Raw genomic sequence first — 24,481 nt, forward strand, 5'->3', positions numbered from 1 at the left:
AATGAATGCTACAGCATACAGCAACTGATAAACTGTAATAAATACTGCAGTATACTTTAGTTTTTACTATAGTAAACGGTAGTGTATTGTAGTATAATAAACCCCATAGTTGTAGAAAACAGTACAGTATTGGGTAAAGTAATTTGTTTATATTCCTATAGTTGTTGTAGTTGTTTTATAGCTATAATTCAGCTCATTAGTAAAGACTGGAAGAAATAAATCGGGTGTGTCTGATTAATGCAGGCCTGGGGGTCCTCCAGGACAGGTTTGAAAACCACTGATCTAGATGATGGCGGAGTCATCTGATAGTAGTTTGTTCAGTGTGGAGAAAGCCCAGCAGTCAGTTGTGCAGGTGGTGCCATTTTGAAGCTCGGCCAGCAGGCGGCAACAGAGTCAGTCAGGCGCAGCCGCACCGCGACTCATCACCAGCGAGTAACGGACAGCAACACTGACTGGGCGCAGGAGAGCAATGGAGCTGTGATAGACCTCTTCATCAGCGAGTGAGTCACTGTACCACACTGACATTATTACCAGAGGTTAAACATTTTAGAGAGGTTTAGACCAGTGCCGGGTTACAGTATAGCAATTATTGTTTATTCTGTGCAGCTAACGAGTTAGCTCGTATCTCATAATGCCTGCGTCCTAGTGAGCCGCCTACATAGACATCATGTTTGGGCGTCTGAGGAGCTTTACGAATCAGCAGTGATTTTGGGACACCATCGGTGCTATTTAGAAAACTCGTTAGGTTTTGAGACACAATCCATGATTCTTTGACGAATGTTGAGTGATAAAGGTCATCTGATGATCCAGAAATGCTGTCTAGGTAGGTAACGTTAGCTGACTAGTTTGTTGAGACAGTCTGTGATGTTGTCTGTATACAGTAGGCAGCGCACTAGTTTGAGACAAAGCTCACTATTCGCTTTTGCGTGTTTGTAGTTTAAAGAAAATGTTGTGGGTGGATTGTTTGATTTCTTTCTGTCATAACTTGTTCGTATAAGAACAGAACAGTTCTGGATAGTTCATATCCAAGCAAACGCATGTCTTCAGTAAATACACCAACGAAATGCCCTAAAAACGTCACATGACTTGAGCTTAATTAATCACTTCCGAGCTGATTAGTTTTTAGACCTGGCTCAGTCCTGTTTTGGAAAGATTATTAAACCGTGCATATGGTTGGAAAACAAATTATACACAATATTTACTTGCTCACAAAAATGTGAACTATACATTTTGCCAGATTGTGGACTACAACTCTTATGGTAATATCTGGTTCTATCCTAAATCAGATAACATTCACTTAAGTGTGCTTTTTTATCAGATGATGATAATCTATAAATGGCCATCAACTGGTAACATATTGGTCTGTCATTAGTTAAATTAGACTAGCTGAAGAAAATTATTACAAATACTGCAATCCTTGCATTTATGTGATGTCAGGTGAATGACACAGCAAGATTATTCATTATTTAATCTGGTGTGTTGGCTTTCAGGACCCAAGCATAAATTAAACATTCACAAGAGCTTTGCTGTAATTCCATATAATTGCCTTCACTGGTTTCAGTTTTCGGATGGGTTCTCATGTTACAGAGGCTGCTGGATGTCTCAATGACACGTGTCTTTGCCATTCATGTGATGCAATACAATGAGGCTAAACTATAAATTGATTTATTTTTACTCAGATTTGTTGTCCGATGTGTTACGGTTTAAAATGTTGTGCAAAGTGCATGTTAATGATTGACTAATGCTTTTGAAATGCTGAGGTCAGTCCTCTGTTTCTCATAGGCCTACATATCCTATATAACAATTTTCTTTACCAAAATAATAACAATAACAATGCAGCTTTGTCTCAACATTTTTTTCCCCTTGTTTAGTTACTAAGGGCATCAGTGTATATGGTTTATGTATGTATTTAAATGGGAGTCTGATTTGTGCCTCTTGCTAATGGGATATCTAAATATGACACTGGATGATTTATAAAGTGAATAACCATGTGGTAATGCTTAATACCGAATGTTTTACAGAAGAAATGTCATTTGATTCTCTCTTTTTACTTGAAACTTGATGGTGGAAAATCAAAGAGTTTTATTAATCATAAATCTTCAGCTTCACATCATAAAACTCTGTATTTACACACTCAAAACCATTAAACTGACTTTTAAAACAAGTATAGTTCTGGCTGTGGGTTAGACAGTCTTATGTTGGAAGTCTAAGCAAAATAGCTATACACACACCAGGCTTGATACTTCATGTTTCTACATGTACTGTTCAGAAATTTGGGGTCTGTAATTTTTTTTTTTTTTAAGGAATTAATACTTTTATTCAACCAGTATGTTTTAAATTGATCAAAAGTGACAGTAATGTTAAAAAAGATTTAGATTTTCTGTTCCTTTGAACTGTCTACTCTGTCTAATCAATGAATACTGAAAAATAGGTATCGCGGTATCACCAAAGCAGCATATTTTAATGGTCATGTTAAAACATTTTTTCACTTTTTACTGTATTTTTGATCAAAGAAATGCAGCCTTGGTGAGAAAGAGACTTGAAATGTTGAAAAATCTTATTGAACCCAAACATTTGAATAGTAGACTAAATAACATTAGTCAGTCCTGCCAGTTAATAGCTGCACAAATATAACTTACCACAACGATGTACAGTACATTTTTACCACCATATCTATCCAAACCATCTGATATCCACAAAGGATTTCACATCATGTTTAACTCTTACTTAATTTCTTAACTGTCATTGTTGTCTTTCAGGGGCCTGATAATGGCCAGCCAAGGATGCTAGCGTTACCATGGGCAGCGTCACTCTGCGCTACTTTTGCTATGGTTGCCTCTTCACCTCTGTGACCTGGTCAATTCTACTCTTCCTGTATTTCAACCTCAGCCAGGAAAGCCATTTGTCCTTCAAAAATGTGCCCGTCCAGGGGCAGCACCGCTTTCAGCCTCGTTTCACCCGTGTCCCAGCAATCCTTCGCAGAGATGGCAGTCAAGTCCGCAAAGGACATGCAATGGAGCCTTTCAAGCCGGACCTTTCTCCAGAGCTGGGTTAGTGAACATTCCAGCCGTCAATCAATGTATATGTTTTCATTTGAAATTTGTGCTTTTTTTTAATAGACATATTAGAGGTCTGCTGATCTGATCCATATTTTATATTGGGTATCAAGGAGCGACTCAATGCAGTAGTATTGTTGTTGTTGATAATGCTTTTATGCTTTTAACAGCCAAAAAATAACCACAGAAATGTGATTGGTACAATGTTTATCTACTTTTCACTTGAACTATTATTTTTAAAAATAAAAGACTACATCATTTTTATTCTGAATCTTTACAGAATGCAGTTTCATCTTTTTTATCTGCAGTGCAAACTTAATAAAAAATGCTTATGGCAAAAAATAAATAAAACAAACATCAAATCAGAAAAAAAATTAATAATTGGGGATGGGTTCTGCTGCAAATTAACATGTATTTAATGAAATATGAATAATATTTTACTTCTGTTGCTGGTTTTTAAGAATGAGGGTATGCCCTGCATCCTGTCCATGTTGGCATCTGTATAATTTTGGTTAGCTTCTACCACAATATGAATTTGCGCCAAAATATTGTGGAGTGTGTTTGGCTGCTTAGCCTAGCCTTTGACATCAACAGCAGATGATGTGGAAAGTGTTTCTTATCTTTAATGATGTTTATTTGGTTGGTTGATTTTTTATTTTTTTGGTTGCAACCCACCAGTTATGAAGCACTGGTCTAAATATTCCAGCATTACTGTCAGCAAGTGAGAAAAAGAGCCAATACTGCTCATTTACAGTAATGAGCTCTACCGGTGTCATGCTGACGTCTCACCATGTGCTTTTTAGAATAAATTGTGTTTTGACAGTTTGTCACAGGTAATTAGAAAAGTCTGTTTGGCTGCTTATAAAAGATGGAATGGCTTGAAAAGTTTTCATAACAGGGATGAGAAATAGACTTGACTACAATTGGCTATTCACTGTAATATGAGTTTTGCAGGCAGCGAGGCAGGTTTTGGAACCACTTTTGTTGCCATGACAACACACTTACTACCTATATTATGTCGTGAAGCTGAATCAACCCACCAGTTTAAAATACTTTTTACTAGGCCATCTGTCCTACACTGTGGGCTCCACCAAATCCTCTGAAAAAGCAGCTTTCTTTTAACAAGCAGCCACAGAGTAATAAGTCAGTGTTTTATGAGTGTTCTGATTTTGGATTTTAGGAATGATTTTTAACAAGCAGGACCAAGAGGTACGAGATATGGGCTATCATAAGCATGCCTTCAATGTTCTCATCAGTAACCGGCTTGGCTACCACAGAGACGTCCCAGACACCAGGAATGACAAGTACGAACATCTGAACATTTAAAAATTCATGTGACCCTTTCCCTCCCCCTCTCTAATGATGTGTGCCCTGGCATGAGGACAGGACAATAATCCCTCCCTTCCAGCAAGCTGTCAATTATTTACTCTTATTTGTTTTCCTTATTTATTCTTATTTACTTACCCTCCAGTTGTTCTAAAAAGTGTATATATAAAAAGTGTGTGTATATGTATATGTATATATATATATGTATATATATATATATATATATATATATATATATATATATATATATATATATATATATATATATATATATATATATATATATATATATATATTAGTGCTGTCAAACAATTAATTGCATCCAAAATAAGTTTAATATATAAGTATAATATATGTGTGTGTTCGGTTTATGTATATTTAAATACACATTCATACAGTATATATTTTGAAAATATTTACGTCTATATTTAATATATAAACATAACCTGTTTTTCTGAAATATATACATGCATGTGTTTGTTTATATATACATAATAAATATATACACCACACACACATATTATGTAAACAAAAACTTATTTTGGATGCGATTAATCATTTGACATAACTTATATGTACTGTATGTATGTGTGTATATATATAATATATAAAACAAGCCATTATAGCACTAAAATTATTGCTTTCCACTAAAGCTCTGAAATGTCAGCTGAGTGAACACTTTTCAGTTAATTGTTTTATATGGAGCTTGTCAGATGAATTTACTATGCTCTGTGATTGTATGCAAAAGAGCCATGTAAAGATACTTTAGAAATTATCCCTTTGTCTTTCACAGAAAAAAGCATATAGGTTTGTAATGATGGTGAGTAAATAATTGTAGTATGGTGAGTAATTATAATAAAACATAATTTTCATTTTCAGGTAAACCATTGTTTATGACCTAGAGAAATTAGCATGTTATGAGGTCAAGGTGCACATGATTTTGTGTAAAACATGGGTATGAAGGGTCGTGTGATACTGCTGTAAATCATCACATGAACACTGTTCTCAACAGGTGCAGAGACCGGCTCTATCCCGTGGCCTTGCCCACAGCCAGCATAGTGATCTGCTTCTACAATGAGGCGTTCTCTGCCCTCCTTAGAACGGTTCACAGCGTGCTGGATCGAACACCAAACTACCTGCTCCATGAGATCATACTGGTGGACGACCACAGTGAACTGGGCAAGCTACTTTACATCTCTCAACATCTCCAGTCGTCTCTTCTCTTGTTTTGGTTCACTGAAGCAAGACGTGATAATGATTGACAAGTTGGATCTGTCCTAAACCTTAGTGAGCTACCTCACTGCCAAGACTCAACTGGCACTCATGATCTCCTCACACAAGTGACTCAAATAACACTCATTTAGCATGTTTTAGCAAACATTTTTAATATATTTAGGGGGGAAATGGATTTAAATTCAGAGCAAGTCTGTGAGAGGATGAAATATAATGTAGAATTAGGTCAACACTCAATTAACTGTCCAAGTAAAGAATTTTACTGCACAAAGCACTGAAGAGAAAAGTCTGATTAAAAGTGTTTAATATATCACCATTTGAATGCACTAAATATAACCAATCACAAAATGTCATATGACCCAGATATTAGGTCTGTGTGTATGTGCACTTAATCATTTGGTCAGAAAATATTTTAAACATGTTAAACTATGTTTAAAGCACCTGTCAAATTCTTGTTTGTCTTAAGAGTTGTTATCCAAAAGACTTTTAGCTTTCAGATTCCCTAGATTTAACCATTGCCTGTAAAATGTTAGCCACTGTGTGAAAGAAGGGTTAGAAATGAAGTAAGCCGAAAGGATTGCTGGATGTTTGACTCATCAGATGTTACTTTGTTTGTCTGGCAGATGATCTGAAGGAAGACTTGGATTCTTACATACAGCAGCACCTGCAGAAGAAAGTGAAGCTAGTTCGTAATGAGAAGAGGGAGGGGCTGATCCGTGGAAGGATGATTGGGGCATCTCACACTACAGGTCTGACCTTAAAGGGACAGTTCACCCAAAAATGGGGAGGAAAAAGACCTGATAAAACTGATTTACAAACTGACAAAACCTTTGTTCATCTTCAAAACAAACAAAGATATTTGAATGAAACCTGAGAGATTTCTGTGTCTCGATTAACAGTCCATGCAACTTATATTCTGACACTTTAAAAAGTTCATAAAGACATCAAAAGTAATTCATATGAATTGAGCAGTTGTTATTGTTGTTGTTGTTATTACTATATCCTTCAGTAAGGCTGTCTTCATCTCCATTTATTCTTTCAGGTGAGGTGTTGGTGTTTCTGGACAGTCACTGTGAGGTGAATGAGGCATGGCTCCAGCCTCTGCTCACACCCATCAAAGAGAACAGAAAAACCGTGGTTTGTCCAGTCATCGACATCATCAGCGCAGACACACTAGTATATACCCCCTCTCCTATCGTGCGGGGGGGATTCAACTGGGGCTTGCACTTTAAATGGGATCCTGTGCCCATGTCTGAACTCAACAGCCCCGATGGAGCCATCAGGTATTACCAGTGTTTCTTACATAATGCTGGGATGTAAACTTCTTGCCTTTCTGTGAAATTTGCTATTTTGAAAGCACATTTTAAAATAATTAGCTTCGAGTCCATTAAGTATCAAATAAATAAAATATTTGTTTTATTTATTTGTAACATTACAATATCTTTTTGTGACAAAATAACTCAAAATGGGATGTAAGATTTTGGTCACAATGCATACCCCTATGTAATACTGTGCCCTGCCCACCGCTGCACATCCTGTCCCTGAAGCTGCTTTCATGGATGGGGATGAGGGCCAACACTTTAACCCTGGAGTCATAGACTGTCCTGTTTGGAATCAATTCTCCCAGATGGATTCTTGGCACAGAATTTGAACCACAGAGTTGTCTGCCATTTGGCCCCTTTCAATTACATTGAAATGTTTGGACACATCTGGTTGTTCTTTTTTATTACTATTTTTCAGATTTTAGAATAATGAAGTCAAATTAAAGTATGGGACATATTTAGTAATGGAAATATTAAATCAAAACTTTAATTTTACAAAAAGAAAAAAAATAATTGTTTTAGAAAGATATTTATGTATAGGCACACTTTATACCTGCCTCATTAGAGTCATGTGAAAGAAATTCAGTTTGGTTTGTTCATACTTTTGCTGGTATGACTTCAGTCATGTTTCTCTGCAGATCTCCCACGATGGCAGGGGGGCTGTTCGCCATGGACAGGAATTATTTTTATGAGCTTGGTCAGTATGACCGTGGCATGGACATCTGGGGTGGAGAGAATTTGGAGATCTCTTTTCGGGTACACTTTTAATACTTTTAAGATGCATTGTTTGGTTATTTATTTTTTCCCTCAGATGGGGTTTACAAAACCATGAGGGTTCAGGATGGAATTGCAGTCTGTTGTAGGGCTGCTCAATTATGTCAAAAATCATAATCACGATTATTTTGGGCAATATTGTAATCGTATGACCAAAACTTTATATGAAAGATTTATTTAAGGTAGTGATATATATCAAATATATATTTTCTATAAATAAGGTTGCTATGACATCTACATTTTAGAGACCAGCGAAATGCAACACTATTCTCAATAACACAGCAGAATACTAGAGTAACTAATATTAGTAAAAAATAAAACAAAAAAGGTCCTCAAAATTATTGAAAATAATTAAACTGCCAGTAATAAAGCAAAGGAATACAATAGAATTAAAAAAAACATACAAATGAAACAAACTGTGCTTAAATTTTTTTTTTTAATGCAAGTCTAAAGTATTCAGTTAACAGCCTACTAGAGAAATTAAATAACCTAATGTAAAATAAAACAGCATAGTCTTCACTGTAAGAATTAAACTTCCTTTGTTTCTTATTAAAGCTACAAAAGTCCTTCAGTCAAGAGCAGTGAGTGATTTTGAATTTGTCTTTTGTTGTTTGATTAATATAAAGCACACAGTCGCAGCAGGAATATAGCTGCTGTCACTTTAAGAGGCGCACGGATCCAATTTACTGTTACACAAGTATTTTCATTCTCAACTCTTTGTTCATTTATTACATATCCAGCAAGGGTTTACGAGAATAATCACTAGGCGCCGCATTTTGACACATTTTTGCATGTATTTGACTGTTTAGGCGCTAAAAGATGATTTTACATGTCCGTGTTCTGTTCCGTCTCTGAGTGTATCCACAGAAATCCTCCCGAGGAACAGCGCAAGTTTTCTTTCACACTTTTAAAAACATGAATAAATCTAATCAACTTTAATAAATCAAGCACGTCTCATTTTGCAAGTGTCTCGTTACATGATTTGACTGATTTGCACATGAAATTGGGCTTTTATGGAGGAGTGAAAGCGCACTGCTGGAAAGGGGGCGGAATGGGGTGCAATAATCGTTTCATCTCGATTACTGTAATTTCCATTTTTTCATAATCGTTGGAGGCCGAAATCAAAACTGAATTTCAATTAATTGCACAGCCCTAGTCTGTTGCATGTTTCAGAGTGTTCATTTACACACCTGCAGGTTTATAATAGCGTGTTTTCCAATTTCGGCTCTGTTTAGAGCCCTGCACGGACCTCAAATTTAGGCCCTGGCCCGAGACACTCAGGCCCTAGCCCGGCCTGTGTCTGACAGCTTATCAGAATTATCGGCCCGAGCTCAGCGCAAGCCTGTCTTTTTAATTTTTTTTTAATTTTTTTCCTTCTCCCAAAACGGCTAATACTACTGTTTCAGCTATTAAAATAGTTCAGTTTTGTATGTAACGGCAAAGTGATTGTATTTCATTTTTTTAAGTTAATTTAGAAAAAAGTTTGGAGCATTTTTTCTTCGTTAAATATAATTTTTTTCTTTTTTAAAGTAACGACCAAGCGGCAGACAGGGAGCTAATCATAGTCCTTCTCAAATCATCACAACTTACCTAAAATAAAATCTATAGATATACTAAAACAGTTCAAGCATATAGCAATGTTTAAACGTTAAATCTAGATAAATGTGCGCTATATCCAATCGTTTGTGCGGAGAGTGGAAGCTAAAGCGTGCTTTGCAGGACATGGAGGCACCAGCGCAATCACTTGCATTTTTTTCAATGGAAACAACTTCAAATACGCTGTCATTTTTGCTCATAAAGGTAAGAATAATACATCATTCGGAACTGTAAAGGGTCTACTTTTATTTGTGTGCACTCACAATATTAACAAAACGTTGTGCTTTTATAAAATAAAGAAAACAAACATGATGCGCTTTCTGCCGTCTCGGTCTTGAACAGGAGCGCTTCACAAAAATGAACCCGAAACTCAGCGAATACATGCCTCACAGACATGATAAATATATAGAAAGCTTTAAATTACTACTTAACGAAATAAATCAAATCGAAAACAAAAACTTTCATTATAATCATAATCTGTAAAGATGCACTTCTATCTAAAGGCACGTCTAATGAGGAGACAGCGAGTCAGGATCGGCAACTTCATCCTTGCGAAACGGACTCAGAAAACACTAGTTTATTAGTAAATAACTCCAATATCTCCTTACTATTTCCCCCTGACACATTCATGGTAATTACTTTCGCTGGGGCTTTGCAGCAAGCTTTAGCCTATTGCGTGCATTTCAACACAGAACTCTTCAGCTGCACTGACGACATGCTGCTGCTGTGGGATACTAAACACCATCGAGCCGCTCTTGACAGTCATGATAGCACGGTCTTGTGTTGTTTCCACCAGCGTGGCAATTTTTTTTCATCACTAATTGATGGATGCCTAAAATATAAAAATAAGGAAAATCCCGAAGCATGCCTTAGGGGCATAAAAAAAGTCTTTGAATTTAACATGCATTTGGAAATTACATGTGTAAATATTTGTATTGTAACTTGTAGTTCTCGTTGGTTCTTGTAAAGAGTAAACCCAAGTGTGAACACCATAAAAGTAAGTATTTCCATTAGCAGTAAAGTGATTTTTTTTAAATTTGCAGTAGAAATACAAAATTTAATTTAATATAAAAATGTCTCATCACATTTCAAATTGCAAGAGTGTCTGTTTGTCTGTCTATCTATCTAATCACACAACAAAAGCATTAGATATTTTGTTTACTTGCATCTCATTTGGCCGTTAACCGATATTAGAGAACTATAAAATTCTTCTCAGGGGGTACTTCAAGTAAACATTTTGTTTAAGGGTTTGGCTGACAAAAAGGTTTGGGAACCCTTGGTTTAGGCATTTTTATTTAATCTTGGTGACTAAAAATATACTCACTTGTTTTAAAATATTTTTTTCCATCAGATTTGGATGTGTGGAGGCCAGTTACTGATCGTTCCCTGCTCCAGGGTAGGGCACATCTTCCGCAAGCGCCGGCCCTATGGGTCACCCGGAGGTCAGGATACAATGGCCCACAATTCTCTGCGTTTGGCCCATGTCTGGATGGATGACTATAAGGTGGAGATCAATAGCATAATACTCAAATAAATAATAAAATGCTATACATGTTGCAAATAATACTTTAACTGTTCTATCAGAGAGATTGCATTGTAATATGAGAAACTTGATTGTAGCACCAGTATGTAATGGGTTAGTTTCCAGAAAGAGCAGCCTGTTTTACAGCATTGCCTGAATAAATGGATATTTTTCAGAAATATTTGACCGCTGAATGAGGGATTCAAGAGTGATAATTACAAGTCTTTTCTTGTCAATATTGTAGTTTAATATAATTTTTTTGAGCCAGGTCTCTGATTGAGGTTTGACAGTTTATTTTAAAAAAAAAAAGTATTTGTTATGCCCCAATTTGTGGTCTGGAGTACTTGAACATGAATTGCTGAAAGTCAGAGTGACTCTGCAAATTTTGTGCAGTCGGAATTGACTCATTTCATAGAAAATCACAGTGCATGATGCACACAGACTTTTATTTTCTAGTTTTATACTTTGATTTCATGCAGTCAGAGGGTATCAAACATGTTTGATATTTTGAGATGATTTAAGAAAGCATTGTTTTCATTTGTCATGTGTCTCCTAGTAATGAGGTGCATGTTTCTGCAGGAGTTTGTTACATTTTGAAAGATCCTCAGTCAGTGTATGATGCCCAGTGTTTCTCTGTAACCATTTACAAAGTCAGAAAGTGTGTGTGATGTGGTTTTCACTCATATTCTCTTTTAGAGTACAAAGTTTGACCTTTCATTGTGAAGACAGATGAGAGCAGGTATTACATGGTGTTTTGCTTTACAAAAAAAAATCAACATGTCCACCCTGACCCCGATTCTTTAAGGTCACTCAATAAATTGATTTATTTTTTTGCTGGGTTGGACATTGACATCTGTAGTGCTGCTAGTTGTTCAGTGCTGTTGGCAACACGTGCAGCGTGGTTCATGATGGATATGTGTGAAATTCTTCATGCGTGTTTGAATTTTACAGCTGCATCCATCCCGCAGAACTTCAAAGGCTCATCATAATTGGATCCTCATCTAAGTGATAATTGACCCAGTTAAAGGAGAATGTAATTACCTGTGTCAGACACATTAATGCTCTGCTCCAACCGGTTATTCTCAAGATCCTGCTTAAGTGTCAGCTACTTTCTCAGCAATATTTGTTTAGTCTTATTCTGTTAGTCTTTTTTTGCTTTAGTGATGTGTAAATAGCGTTGAATTATTTTCCAGCTAATGTGAGAGTTTTTATTTTTCGTAACGCTGTTTGCATGTCGTTTTTAGTTGATGGGCACTTCATTATGAATAACTCTGACATCATTTCAAGAACACATTATGTAACACTTGAGTTCTCAACAGTTACACCATGTCAGTTTTTCACTAATTTCATTGCAGTGTATTATAGAATTGCTATACTTGCTGTACATGATGCCTAAATTAGTATCTTAAGCAAAATTGTGCCGCCTAGCTGTTGGAACAGGCTTGACATTGGGATCACACCAATGATGCCTAAAAATGCTGTCTAGGTGGGTGGCTGACTAGTTTTTGGATAGGAGTTTTGGTCAGTAGTGCATAATGCAGTTCCCTGAAAATCCCATCATGCACGTGAATGAAAGTGTCCGTTCCGAGCGAGCATATATGCCAACTATTTCCCCTGTTGGTGTTGGTTTACAATTGGTGATCAGCTCAGCTGCAGTTTGCAGAGGTGATGCATTGCCTCTTAGTTCCTGTGTGCATTGGCAGGGGCAGTTCATGTGATGGAAAGAGAGACTGGTATTTGCGAACCCCTGGTGGTTCATGAGAGAACTGCAATGAAAGATTGTGTGTTTTTATATTCCAGTCTGAGGCCAACAGCTGGGATTCATCTCATTTTCACCCAAGCTTATTTAGGAACTTTGTTTTGGACTTTTGGACACTGATCTGAAGTGCAGTGTTATTAAAACTAGGTACATAATGGCTTTCTAACATTATTTACACCTTAACTTAAAAGGGGGTTTACTGTTCTCTCTTGTATTTAAAAGCAGTTGTCACTGATATGAAGTTATGTGGCAATGAAATGCCTCAGTTTGTTTGTGGATTTACAATACAGTTACTTTCTCAGTACATCTCTAATGTTCACCCACAAATTAAAATTTCCTGAAAATGCACTCCCCCCTCAGGCCATTCAAGATTGTGCCAAAACAGATTTGGAGAAATTTAGTATTCCATCACTTGCTTAGCAGTGATTCTTAAATCATCAAATTCTCATTTTTGGGTTAACGATTCATTTAATACTTGCTTGAGTATAGAATTGACTGTGACAGTCAATGTAAAAGCACCTGTTCACTTTTGAGACTGTATGTCTTGCATAAGTTTTTTCAGTAAATGTAATTATTAAATATTTTCTATTGCATATATATGTGTGTGTGTGTACATCAGGAGCAGTACTTTGCCTTGCGCCCGGAGCTGAGGAACCGTGACTATGGTGACATCAGTGAGCGGACCGCTATTCGGAAGCGGTTGCAGTGTCATTCCTTCAAATGGTACCTGGACAATATCTATCCTGAAATGCAGGTCTCCTCCCCACACAAGCCCCAGCAGCCTGTCTTTATCAACAAGGGTTTGAAGAGACCCAAAGTCTTGCAGCGGGGTCGGGTAAGACCTCACATTGACCCGTGTATTTCCCGTACCCTGTAGCTCTGTTGGTCAATAAAGGACTGCATGAATATATTTGGCTGTTGTTTTCTAGGTTTGACTCTCACAGCATACAAACGCTCCCTCTCTCTTTTTTTTGGGAGTCATTTTAATCTTTCCATGACTGTATTCTAAGTGAAAGAATTGAATACAGAGCTGTATGAAATGAACTGACAGCTGTCTGTTTAAACAGCAGAGGGCAGTAGAGAAGCTCTTGAACAGTAACTGGTCAGACTATTCATAAAGTCCACTGATGGTTTGCATAATTTTCGCACTACATTAGTGTCATGCAAGAGATTATTTAGAATATCATCTGGTTTTGTATTTTTCGAAGCCTAAAGTTTGTTAGTTATCATTATGTACTGTAATTAATGGACTGGTAAGTGTTGATCTATGAAAGCAACCAAATAACAGGATTTTATATCAATTTAAATTCAACTTGAAATTAACATAGACCAAATTTACTTAACTTATACATGTTCCTGGTCACATTGTAACTGATTTGGTACGTTATATTCTCTCTTTTCAGATCATGTCACAAATCCTTTGTATTTTCGGTCCGTTCTTTCAATCAACCAATTTTCATACTCCAGTCAACATTTTCAAATCTGAGATGACTTTTAAAACTTATTTATATAGAAATGAGTCATTTATTTATCAAATTATTTCAAATTCAAAAGAGCACTACTTTTTTTTGCACACTTGTCGATAAATATAAATGGATTGCAGTAATGCGTTCCCCCAAAATATTCGTTGGGGGTCTTTAAATGGGCTTTTCCAAAAATAATTTGTCTGTGTCTTCTCTTTCAGCTGCGTAATCTGCTGGCTGACAAGTGTCTGGTGGCACAGGGGCGTCCCAGTCAGAAGGGAGGTGCTGTGGTGGTGAGAGACTGTGACCCACAGGACCCTGAGCAGGTCAGTTCATCAAACTGCTGTCATTCTCTGATAATTATAGGCAGCTATCAAATTAATTTTGCTGATAATTTGCTTCTTTTTGCAGCTCTGGTTATTTCTTATTTTAGTAATGCTTGAAACAAACCGCTATTCAAAAGTTTGGGGCCATTATTACTTTTATTCAGCAAGGACACATTAAATTGATCAAAGTAACATAAGCATTTATGGTTTCAAAACATTTACATTTCAATTTTTTTTTTTCTTTTAAACTTTCTATTCATCAGAGGGGAAAAAATCCACAAAAATATTAAGCTGCACAACTGTTTTCAACATTGGTAATAAGAAATGATTTAGAACATGAATGCAGGATATTCAGATGATTTCTGGACGATCATGTCACTGAAGACTGAAGTAATTCTGCTCTGCCATCACAGGAATAAATTACATTTTTAAATATATTTAGTTCATATTTAAATTAGGAGTAAATCTTTCACAATATTAAATTTTGCTGTGTTTTTGATTAAATAAATGCAGTCTTGGTGAGCCTTGGCCCAGGCCACATTTTTCACTAATTGGTACCACCCAAGGTGGCAAATTCTAGTTTGATTTTTTTTTTTTTTTTTCATATCTCTAGATGATATTACAACATGATAACCTTTTGTTAGTAGTAGCTTTGTCACAGAAATCAGCCTTCAATGACACTAACCGTTGAGCCAAAGAATGAAAATATCTTGTAACTTTATTTGAACAGAACATGTCATACAAAGAAAAACAACATAATTATACCTTGTTCATGAACTTATTTGGTCATTGCAAACTGTTTCTGTTTATTCGTCATCATCATATTCAACTAGTTTCATGACATCAGTATCCTCCTCCTCCTCCTCCCTCTGATTGCTGCAGGTTTGTAGCTTGCACATTTCTGTACACTTTAATTTGTTGGCAAGACAGGAACAGTTGGGAAGCTTGCAGGTCCGTGAACACTTGCCATAAGCTCCAGAACAGCCATTGGGGCTGGGTGTCCCCGCATCCAGTCTAACATCAGCATACCTGTACAAATAAGTGTAAGATATTTCTCATCCATTTCAGTGAGGTGTCCAAATGTCTAGAAATTACCTATACATATTTATACTATTTTATTATTAGAAAATGTAATTATTGTATTTATTATAAGCATACCTTTGTCATCAGTTGTCCATCCATGTCCTTTTGGTTCAGGTATGTCTGGCTGTCCTTCCAGACAGTGCCTCCAGACAGCTGCCTGGTAATTGGCACGCTGTATATGCAGCTTTAAGCAGTCCCTGCAAGGGGGAAGTAGGCTGGACTCCACTTCACCCCTTTTGATACAGAATAGCAGGTAACGTAGATCATTGACATCACATACACTAGACGATGGTGCATACATCCTGCAGACAAATGATTCCATGTTGCTGTATAATTCCTCTGATACATCCCAGGATGTTCCCAGGGATTTGAAGGACTCTTGGAATGTCCTGTTTCCTTTCACAAGTTTGCGAGCGGTAAGTTTTCCTCGTCCTGCAAAAGCACTTACGCTATCACAACCCGTAAAGGCATGTACCCCTATAAGAGCATCACATAGGTCATCTCCAAGGAGCTGAGCAAGGTTGCTGATGTTGATGTACCTTGTTCGATTCCGAGTGCCAGATTTCTGATAAAGGGGGCAGTTTATCTTCTTACAGCATCCAAGACAAAGGATCATGACATCCGTATCCTCATTCACAATAACTGTGGTTTGATAGCCATTCTGGCTAGCATGATTTGAATGTAGGAGCATACGGGTATCTGCCTCCTCGTGGGAAGATTTCAGCTCTTCAACAACATTCCAGTCTTTTTTGGTCAGACAATAGCATCTCTCTCCACAGGTTGCAAATAGCTGCTTGTCCTGAAGCGTTCTCTGCTAGCTTCCACTGGTCCACGATGAATGTTATCAAGGCTGTTTTACTGTCTGTATTACTTAACTGCTTTCTCCACTGCACTACATTGTGTAGTGGGCAATGTTCTTCCATTGAGGGCTACTTGCTGAACCACGATTGTATCTCTCAGCATTCTTGATTGATGTTTTCCAGTTCACATCAAACACCACATCTATCTGCTTACTGTTTCTATCCGCTTACTGTTTTTTCCTTCATGCAACGCTAGGTTCAGCACAGAACCAGCAATCTCCAAAAGTCTTGCCATCACCTTTTAGTTTCTGAACAAGGCTCATTCCATCAATGATGCATGCAGAGTGTTCTCCAATATCTTCAACTGATGATGCTGATTTTTCTAACTCTCTTGCAAGAGCAGCCTTATTAGTTTTCCGCAATTAGCCATCTGGATTTGAGAGTGCCCAAGATAACGGACCAAGTGGATGAGCCAGGACATCTTTAATGTGAAGTTCTCTACTTTGCGAAGCAATGATCATATGCCCAAAGAGATTTCTGTCAGCTTTCAAGACCACTCCTTTCTTCTGTGCTTGCTTTACACCAGCACTTGTCTTGATGCTTGAGAATGTCTTCAGATTCTGTTTTCTCATTTTGTCATGGAACTTGGTTGCAGGTGACTCTTTCTCTAAACGTTCACTTCTGAACGTCTGATATGCCTGCACTCCAGTCTGGTGAGATTGCAACAGATCACTGGCTATGTCTGGTGACACAGCCATTCCTGTGGAAAGACTAATGATATCAGACTAATCTGGACCTAGAGGGTTTACCCAGCTTCTCTCCATAAGTTCTACAAAGGCAATTACATCTGCCATATCCTTCTCTATCTTGGGCTTCTGTAAATCTTGATGACTGAAAAACTCTGTAGACTCATTCCCTGTCATGTTCCTGAGTTGCCTCAGATACTGACTTCTGTTTTCTGAAGTGAGATAGTATCTGGTGACTGCTCCAGTTTTTAGGCTGAAACCCTTGGTTCCACCGGCAGTCTGGGTGTCCTTGTTTACAGTCTCCTCAATTGTCTGGTCTACCGGAATCTTTCCAAAGGGATTGTTCCTGCCTAGCTGGACAGAAAAACCACCCTCTATAAAGTGTGCATGAACACCAGGATGATCCACCTGCAGGCGAGACATTTGAGCATAGTAGTATGTCAGATATCTGGCATAGTTTAGCTTATCATAAGCCAAACACCATGGAATGGTTCCTCTAATTGCTGCAAGATGCATCATCCACTTTCCCTCTCTTGATGCTCGAATAAGACTAAGCAAAATATTAACCATGTCCACATAAGACATCCAGAAGGCAGACAGGGGACCATTGTTTTCTCTAAGGTAGCTGAGGAACTCATTGAATCGTGTCAGAATGCGTTGACATGAATCTTGCTCGAGGGTTCCCTCAAATCTTTTCTGAGATATTTCTTCACGTAGGTTTTCGACTGCTTGCAGAGTTGCTTCCAAGTGAATAAGATCTTCCTGATGATTCTGTTCCAACCATGGATGAAAACCTTTCCATGCTAGTCTCAGGAAAGCCTCATATAGCAGCTTGTGGAGCCTTACTGCTCAATTATACCTCTGACCATCAATAACCCCTGAGATTGAGCCATCAGCTATCACTCCTGCCTCTACACAAAGGTCTCTTAGACCAGCATCTGCAAACCGTTTTCCAATTGTTGCCATGAAATTAAAGGTGGTATGGAAGACCCTCATTCTAAGGATGATGTTCTTGAATAGCTCCTGGTGTTTCCAGGTAATTTCTGCAGCTTTGGCATATAATGCCTGGTCAAAAACAACAATGTTGTTGAGCTGCAGAGACTTCATGATGCTTAACGACTGGTGGAGTACCTCATGTACTGTTGATAACTGTGTAGCAGGAGCATTGATTGTGGGCAAATAGCCTATACTATCTTCTTGTACACTTGTATTGTTGTGGGTGAGGATGTTGAACCCAGTCCAGCTGCAGACATCTTTGTTGGAAAGACGAGCCATTAGCCACATGTGGTTTCTGTCTGCTGCATCATGCAGAAAGGAGGCATGATCAGTGTCAACCGTCTGTATAACAGGAGGATTGGCACGCTGTCCTGCATTGTAAATGGGAAGTACCATCTCTACTGCTTCAATAGCCCCTTTCGCACCGCTTTAGTTCCAGAACTAAAAGTACAGTACTAAAGTACTGGGACCATTTTGCGCAAACTATTTCCCAGTACCATTTAAAGAGTTGCATTCGCACCGACAGTGGGTACTAAGAAGTGATGTAAGCCGGTCGACAGCGACGTCATTTGTGCACGGCGTTCAACAACAAAAATAAAGAAGAACGATGTTAACAACAGGAGGATGGAGGACGCTGTGATCGGAGCTGTGTTTTTGATGTGTCTTGTGGGGTTCACAATAATGGACATGGAATGTCGACGTATACGTCAAGTGATTGAAAGATCGGAAAGGAGGACTAAGAAACTCCAACGACAACTGGCAGTGCTACATTTCATTGAGGATAGAACCACAAAAAAAACGGCGTAGACGAAGTCTTCAGGTAAATGCCATTTATAAATGTTGATGCAATGTTTATACAGTATGTGTTTACACAGTGTTTTAAATCATGGCGGGTGAGGGCGTTTTCGTACGCGTTTAGCCAATCAGCGTACACTTACTTCACGATAGTTCCTTTGGAACTGTTTTAGACCCTACTCTGAAGTAGGAGCTAATTAGTTCCTCCAAACGGAGTTCCGGGAACTAAAACAGTTCCTAGTTCCTGTGGTGCGAACACGCCAAAAAGTGGGTAGTTCCACAATTAGTTCGGGTACTATGAAAAGGTTCCTGCGGTGCGAAAGGGCCTAATGCTTCTCTTCTTGGTATTGGGGATGCAAGGCAAAGCTCTGGTCTCAGCAGGATGATCAGCAATAGGCTTTGTTTGCACAGCAATTCTATTCACTCTATGTGATGTCCCTTCACCACTGATTGTCTCCTCTAGTCTGTCTATATTGTCCCACGCCAATGTTGTGAACAGACCAGGCTTGATGTTTTGTGGTAGTGGGATGGCATCTGCACTTGCTGCTTGCTTCTGAAGGCAAAGGAATGTGTCAATTTCTTCTACCTGAGAATATGAAACACAATGTCCCGAGTCTGTTCAGTATCTTTATCAGTTCCACATTTCCAGTGAGTGACTTGACAGCAAAGGGCAACACAATGTGTTTCGTAGGCTTGACTTTGCCGCAAGTAACAGCATAAACTAGGTCTTGGCTGAATGAAGCTGTGAGCCTTTGCACCCTCTGGGATGGGTTATTACCTACTTTGGATGAACCTGTTAGGAGTGTCTGAAGAAACTCCACTAGAGATGTAGGAGTGCTGTTCATCATCTCAAGATCTGATGCATATGGTGGTCATGTTTGAGTAATATCTTGGTTCCGAATATCATCTCTGAACTTCAGTGCCACTTGTGATATGATGTCTTCGCTAATGCTTGATTTGTGCTCCTTCAGTTCATATTTTAGTTTCTGGCAAACCTTTACAAGTTCATCCATTGTCAAATTGTCAGGGTATACCAACATCTTTCCTTTGTCATTTGGTATGATGTGTAAAGATTCACCAAATTCAGCTTCAAGCTTTCGACGTAGGTGTTTCTTTGTAGAAGGTGCCACTTGTGTTACACCACATTCAGCCATTTCTGTCACCAGTTTAGAGGTCAGGTCTGTGAATGGTACCACTGTAGGATGTTCAATCAGTCCTTCCCTAATGTATGCAAAAACTTTATAGAGCGCCATTGTTTCTGCTGCTTCATAATGACATTTCTGCTTGGTCCAAGTTAATTTCACCTTTGTCTATGTCTGTATTTGGATCCTTTGTGTACACCCTGTAGCAGAATCTGTGATGATGACCTTCAGCTGCTACTAGTTCATGGCTGACTATGGCTAGCATTCTGTTGTCACCTTTCCTGACAGCCGCTCTCCTGATTGTATCATCTGCTCTCAACTCGCTGCATTTTGTCAGGCTCTCATTTGTCCTTTGACCTTTCAAATACTTGATACATTTGACACAAAATATACATTTGGCCTCATACACCCTTGATGCCGATGGACCTTGTCTAGTGGATTTTCTTAAGTCTTCTGTGAGAGATCTTTCTGCAGAACTTTCTTTTGCAAGGATGCTGTCAAGCAGTTTCTTCATAGTGAAGATGCTACGACATTTCCTGTGATACAATACTGATGGTATGCTACCTTCAGGTAGGTCTTTAGCAAGATCAAGGATGGGGCTGTAGTTATTTTAGCTGCTCTGAGTAGTGTGTTCCATGAATCTATATTCGTAGGTACCAAAAGGTCAGAGTCATCAACCGAACAGTGTATTAAACACTCTGGCTGTGTAACACTTGCACTTTGTTCAGCCATACTTCTCTATTCTGTGATGCACATTGCTCTGAAAATAACAGAAATACCGGTATATCAAGAACAAGGTACATTTGAATATGTGGTGCTAAAAATAGCATCAGGACTAGCCGTTTCCAGTGATGCTATGTGCTAGTCTGTGCAACAAAGTATTGTGAAGTAATCTGGTTTTGAAATCACATGAAAACCATGCAGAGTGGACCTTCTGCTTCACAATGATGCTAGTACCTTGCTTGTAGAACAAAGATGGTTGGAGTAATCTTGATTTGAAAATGCATCAAATTAAACAAAGTTGCAATCATCAGACATTTCTTCACTCATTTTCACACAGCTGAGTCATAGCTGAATAAGTCGCGAAGTGCTTTTAGCCTCCAAGGATAACACATATCAAAATAAACAGCAGGACTCACCTTTTCAGAAGATGCTAGTGGCTTATCTGTATAACGTATAAAGTATGGTGGAGTAATCTGGTTTTGTAACTAGCACCAGTCGTTGTTGTTGCATAATATAGTATTTCATATACAGTTCATACATATTTTTTCAAATTGCTAGGTCATGGATTGTCCCACCATCATGGTTCTGATATCACCAGATTACAGACAGTCTTGTCTATCCTTATCTGAAAAGATATCCCCCCAACATCAATATCTTTTGAGATGGATATACAAATATAACAATTTAATAGATGCAAAAAATAGTTTTCTTTAATGTGAAGGCTAATATAAAATGTATACAACAAATATCATGTCAAATTATGGCAGATGTGGATAGGCCTGACTGTCCTGAAAAAAAATCAACATATAGCATGTATGGCTACCTCTTACAATAGACTTCATACAAACCTGCTGTGCAGATACTGTAGGACGATAATGGCAAAAGTAATGATTGTCCCAAAAGATTAGTAAAGCTACTCATTTGAAATGGTTACCATGTTTCAAAGTACTTATATGGACTCTACAAACAAACTGGTACCAAAGAGATTTTGCCACCTTAGGTGGTACCAAATTCTGGCTTGGCCCATGGACCGTTGGGCAAAAAATAACCCCAAAAAAACCTTACACACCTCACACTTTTAATGATGTGGAATGGTGTCTATTGTTGCTGTTGTTTAAAATGTTTTTTTCTCAGCTAAAAAAAAACGTTGATTGTTGTTATATGCCATAGTTACACTGATATAGTTAGGGCTGCAAAACAATTAATCACAATTAATCGCTTTCAAATTAAAAGTTTGTTTACACACTGTATGTGTGTGTGCTGTGTATATTTATTATGTGTATATATAAATGCACACACATGTATAAATTAAGGAAAAATATTATATTTATATATAAAATATTTGTTTTTATTAATTATGTATGTATGTGTGTGTGTGTATGTGTATATATATATATATATATATATATATATATATATATAATATCGTCTGCTAAATGTAAATATATATATATATATATATATATATATATATATATATATATATATATATATATACACACACACACAAATATGTTTTTAAATATATACGTGTATTTATATATACATAAGTATACATAGTACACACACAAATTATGTAAACTAGTGCTGTCAAATGATTAATCGCATCCAAAATAAGTTTTTGTTTACATAATGTGTGTACTGTGTATATTTATTATGTATATAAACACACACATACATATAGAGACACATACAGCATATATTTAGAAAATATTTACATGTATTTGCATGCATGTGTATATATATTTATATTCATATAAATTATATATAAATATATTTAATATAAATTAAATATTTAATATATTTCTTAAATATATACATGCATGTGTGTGTATTTATTTATTTATTTATTTTATATATATATATATATATATATATATATATATATATATATATATATATATATATATATAATAAATATATATATATAATAAATATACACGGTACACACACACATATTATGTAAACAAACTTTTATTTTGAATGTGATTAAACGTTTTACAGCCCTAAATTGTACTGTTGAACAAGTTTGATAAGTCTGAAAAGAAACCGGTTGAAATTAATCATTTATATCTAAAGGGTGTTTTGTAATTTTGATCTATATGTTTGTGTGTTGTGCAGGAATGGGCCTATGATGAGGAGCATGAGTTAATTCTAGCCGGGCTGCTGTGTTTGGACATGTCTGAGATTCGTTCTTCTGACCCGCCGCGCCTCATGAAGTGTCACGGCTCAGGTGGATCTCAGCAGTGGACAATGGGGGTGAGAAATCTTCCCATTACCGTCTTTTACCTCATGAATCTCCTGTACACTAAGGCTGCAACTACCAGCTATTTTGATTACCAAGTAATCTTTAAAAATTAATTTTTATTTTTTTTAAAACAAAGCCAAATTTGTTTTTAGTAATATGCAAATTGAAGGCTATAAAAATACATGCATGGTATGCTAAAAAAAAAAAAGTAACAATATATAGTCAGATTTTTTAAGTGATCAAAACTGTAATGTACACTTCATGCTTATTGTATTAGGCCCCATTATGTGCTCTGCTTCATATGCCATGTGTAATTAAACGAACAAAATAATAAATGTTGTTTTTTTTGTTTGTTTGTTTTTTTTGTACTCTCAGAAAAATAACTGGCTATACCAGGTGTCAGTGGGCCAGTGTTTGGCTGTCGCTGACCCTCTCAGCATCAAAGGATATGTTACCATGGCGATCTGTGATGATTCCCGGTCCCAGCAGTGGCAGTTAGAGGGTTGAGGATGCTGGAAGTGTGAGGAACAGCTATAGCCCCCCTCTGGCTGGGGATTGAACTGCACCGCCGCAGTGTCATCAGCTCAGAAACGGAACACAGACCCTTGCCAGTCCAGACCGCTGTGACAGGATGTTGTGAGGGCCTACAGCGAGAAGGAGCTCAACTTTCAGTTTCAGCTTTGGTCTGAAGCTTTCTTGACCCATATTCTTTACTCAGAAACAACTATTTTTAGAGAGTATTTTAAAAATCATGTTTATTCAAGTATTTGTAAGTTTTAATAATTTTAATTTGATCTTGAAATGTAAACGATTTGCACAGAAAAACTATTTTCAATGTATTACAGATGTTAGATGTTAATAAATATAATCATAGTCTGCTAGATTTTAAGTTTAACATTTTTAATTATGAATGCACCATTTCTTTGCATTACTTTAATTGTATTTGTCTTTTTTTCAATCAAGTTAACGTAAGCCTGTAATTTTGAATTTCATCATCTGATTTTATTTGATTTTATTTGATTTCATGATCACTGGATTTACCTTGACCTTAATAAATTGCAAATGTATTGGGTCGTTCTGTAATAGGTTAGTATTTCTTATTATTGCTGGTATTCCAATATAGATAAGGTGAGTTCAGTAGAACAGCCTAATTAATAAAAAAACAATCAGCGTTGGTAAGCTACTTTATTACAGTTGGTATTAAAACAAGCGGCTTGGAAAAGAGATGGACGGACAGTATTTTTCAACTCTAAATCATTTTGGACTGACTATGAAAGCTTCAAATGTGTGTCTTTTTTTTTTTTTTTCCCAGTGAACTTGTCTTTTCATGGATAAAGGTACGAAAAATTTAAAGTCCTATGTGAATGTAAACTGCACTTATTGTCATTTTGTACATGGAATTGCAAATGCAATGATATAAAATAAAACATTCACCGGTTGATTTTTAAAAAATAAATAAAAATTGTTGGGTTTTTTTTAAGAGTAATCTGAATGTTGTACACATGAGATGATGTTAGCAATGTTTGGGTGACATTGTACAATAAAGCTGCATTTGTTAACATTAGTTCAGT

At 37.1% G+C, this 24,481-nt stretch overlaps 1 protein-coding gene across 5 annotated transcripts; it reads left to right on the forward strand.

Annotated features, from left to right (window-relative positions):
- Positions 1-264: 264 nt before the first annotated feature.
- On the forward strand, positions 265-24,406 carry galnt11 (UDP-N-acetyl-alpha-D-galactosamine:polypeptide N-acetylgalactosaminyltransferase 11 (GalNAc-T11)). 5 transcript variants are annotated; one of them, XR_009269077.1, is made up of 13 exons: positions 284-500; positions 2,760-3,050; positions 4,237-4,360; positions 5,395-5,561; positions 6,239-6,364; positions 6,658-6,898; positions 7,576-7,693; positions 10,659-10,811; positions 13,208-13,423; positions 14,273-14,377; positions 15,304-15,420; positions 15,575-15,713; positions 22,784-22,921. XR_009269077.1 is itself a non-coding variant. In XM_058765571.1 (12 exons), exons 2-12 carry the CDS (start codon positions 2,798-2,800, stop codon positions 23,415-23,417), a joined length of 1,773 nt encoding a protein of 590 aa, XP_058621554.1. In that variant the 5' UTR covers positions 291-500; positions 2,760-2,797; the 3' UTR covers positions 23,418-24,404. The 5 variants fall into 5 exon arrangements, 3 of the variants coding, with proteins under 3 accessions (XP_058621556.1, XP_058621554.1, XP_058621555.1); XR_009269076.1 differs by having other exon boundaries at positions 15,308-15,420; XM_058765571.1 differs by lacking the exons at positions 15,304-15,420; positions 15,575-15,713 and adding an exon at positions 23,286-24,404 and having other exon boundaries at positions 291-500.
- Positions 24,407-24,481: the final 75 nt, after the last annotated feature.

This window comes from Onychostoma macrolepis, chromosome 24, assembly GCF_012432095.1.
Source record: "Onychostoma macrolepis isolate SWU-2019 chromosome 24, ASM1243209v1, whole genome shotgun sequence".
NCBI classification, from domain to species: Eukaryota; Metazoa; Chordata; class Actinopteri; order Cypriniformes; family Cyprinidae; genus Onychostoma; species Onychostoma macrolepis.

What these genes read in the sequence shown, in the direction of transcription:
- galnt11 (XM_058765571.1), top strand. Translation starts at nt 2,798, where the DNA reads ATGGGCAGCGTCACTCTGCGCTACTTTTGCTATGGTTGCCTCTTCACC. An exon ending in CCAGACACCAGGAATGACAA is followed by an intron (nt 4,361 to 5,394) that starts GTACGAACATCT and finishes TGTTCTCAACAG; the next exon opens with GTGCAGAGACCGGCTCTATC. An exon ending in GGACGACCACAGTGAACTGG is followed by an intron (nt 5,562 to 6,238) that starts GCAAGCTACTTT and finishes TTTGTCTGGCAG; the next exon opens with ATGATCTGAAGGAAGACTTG.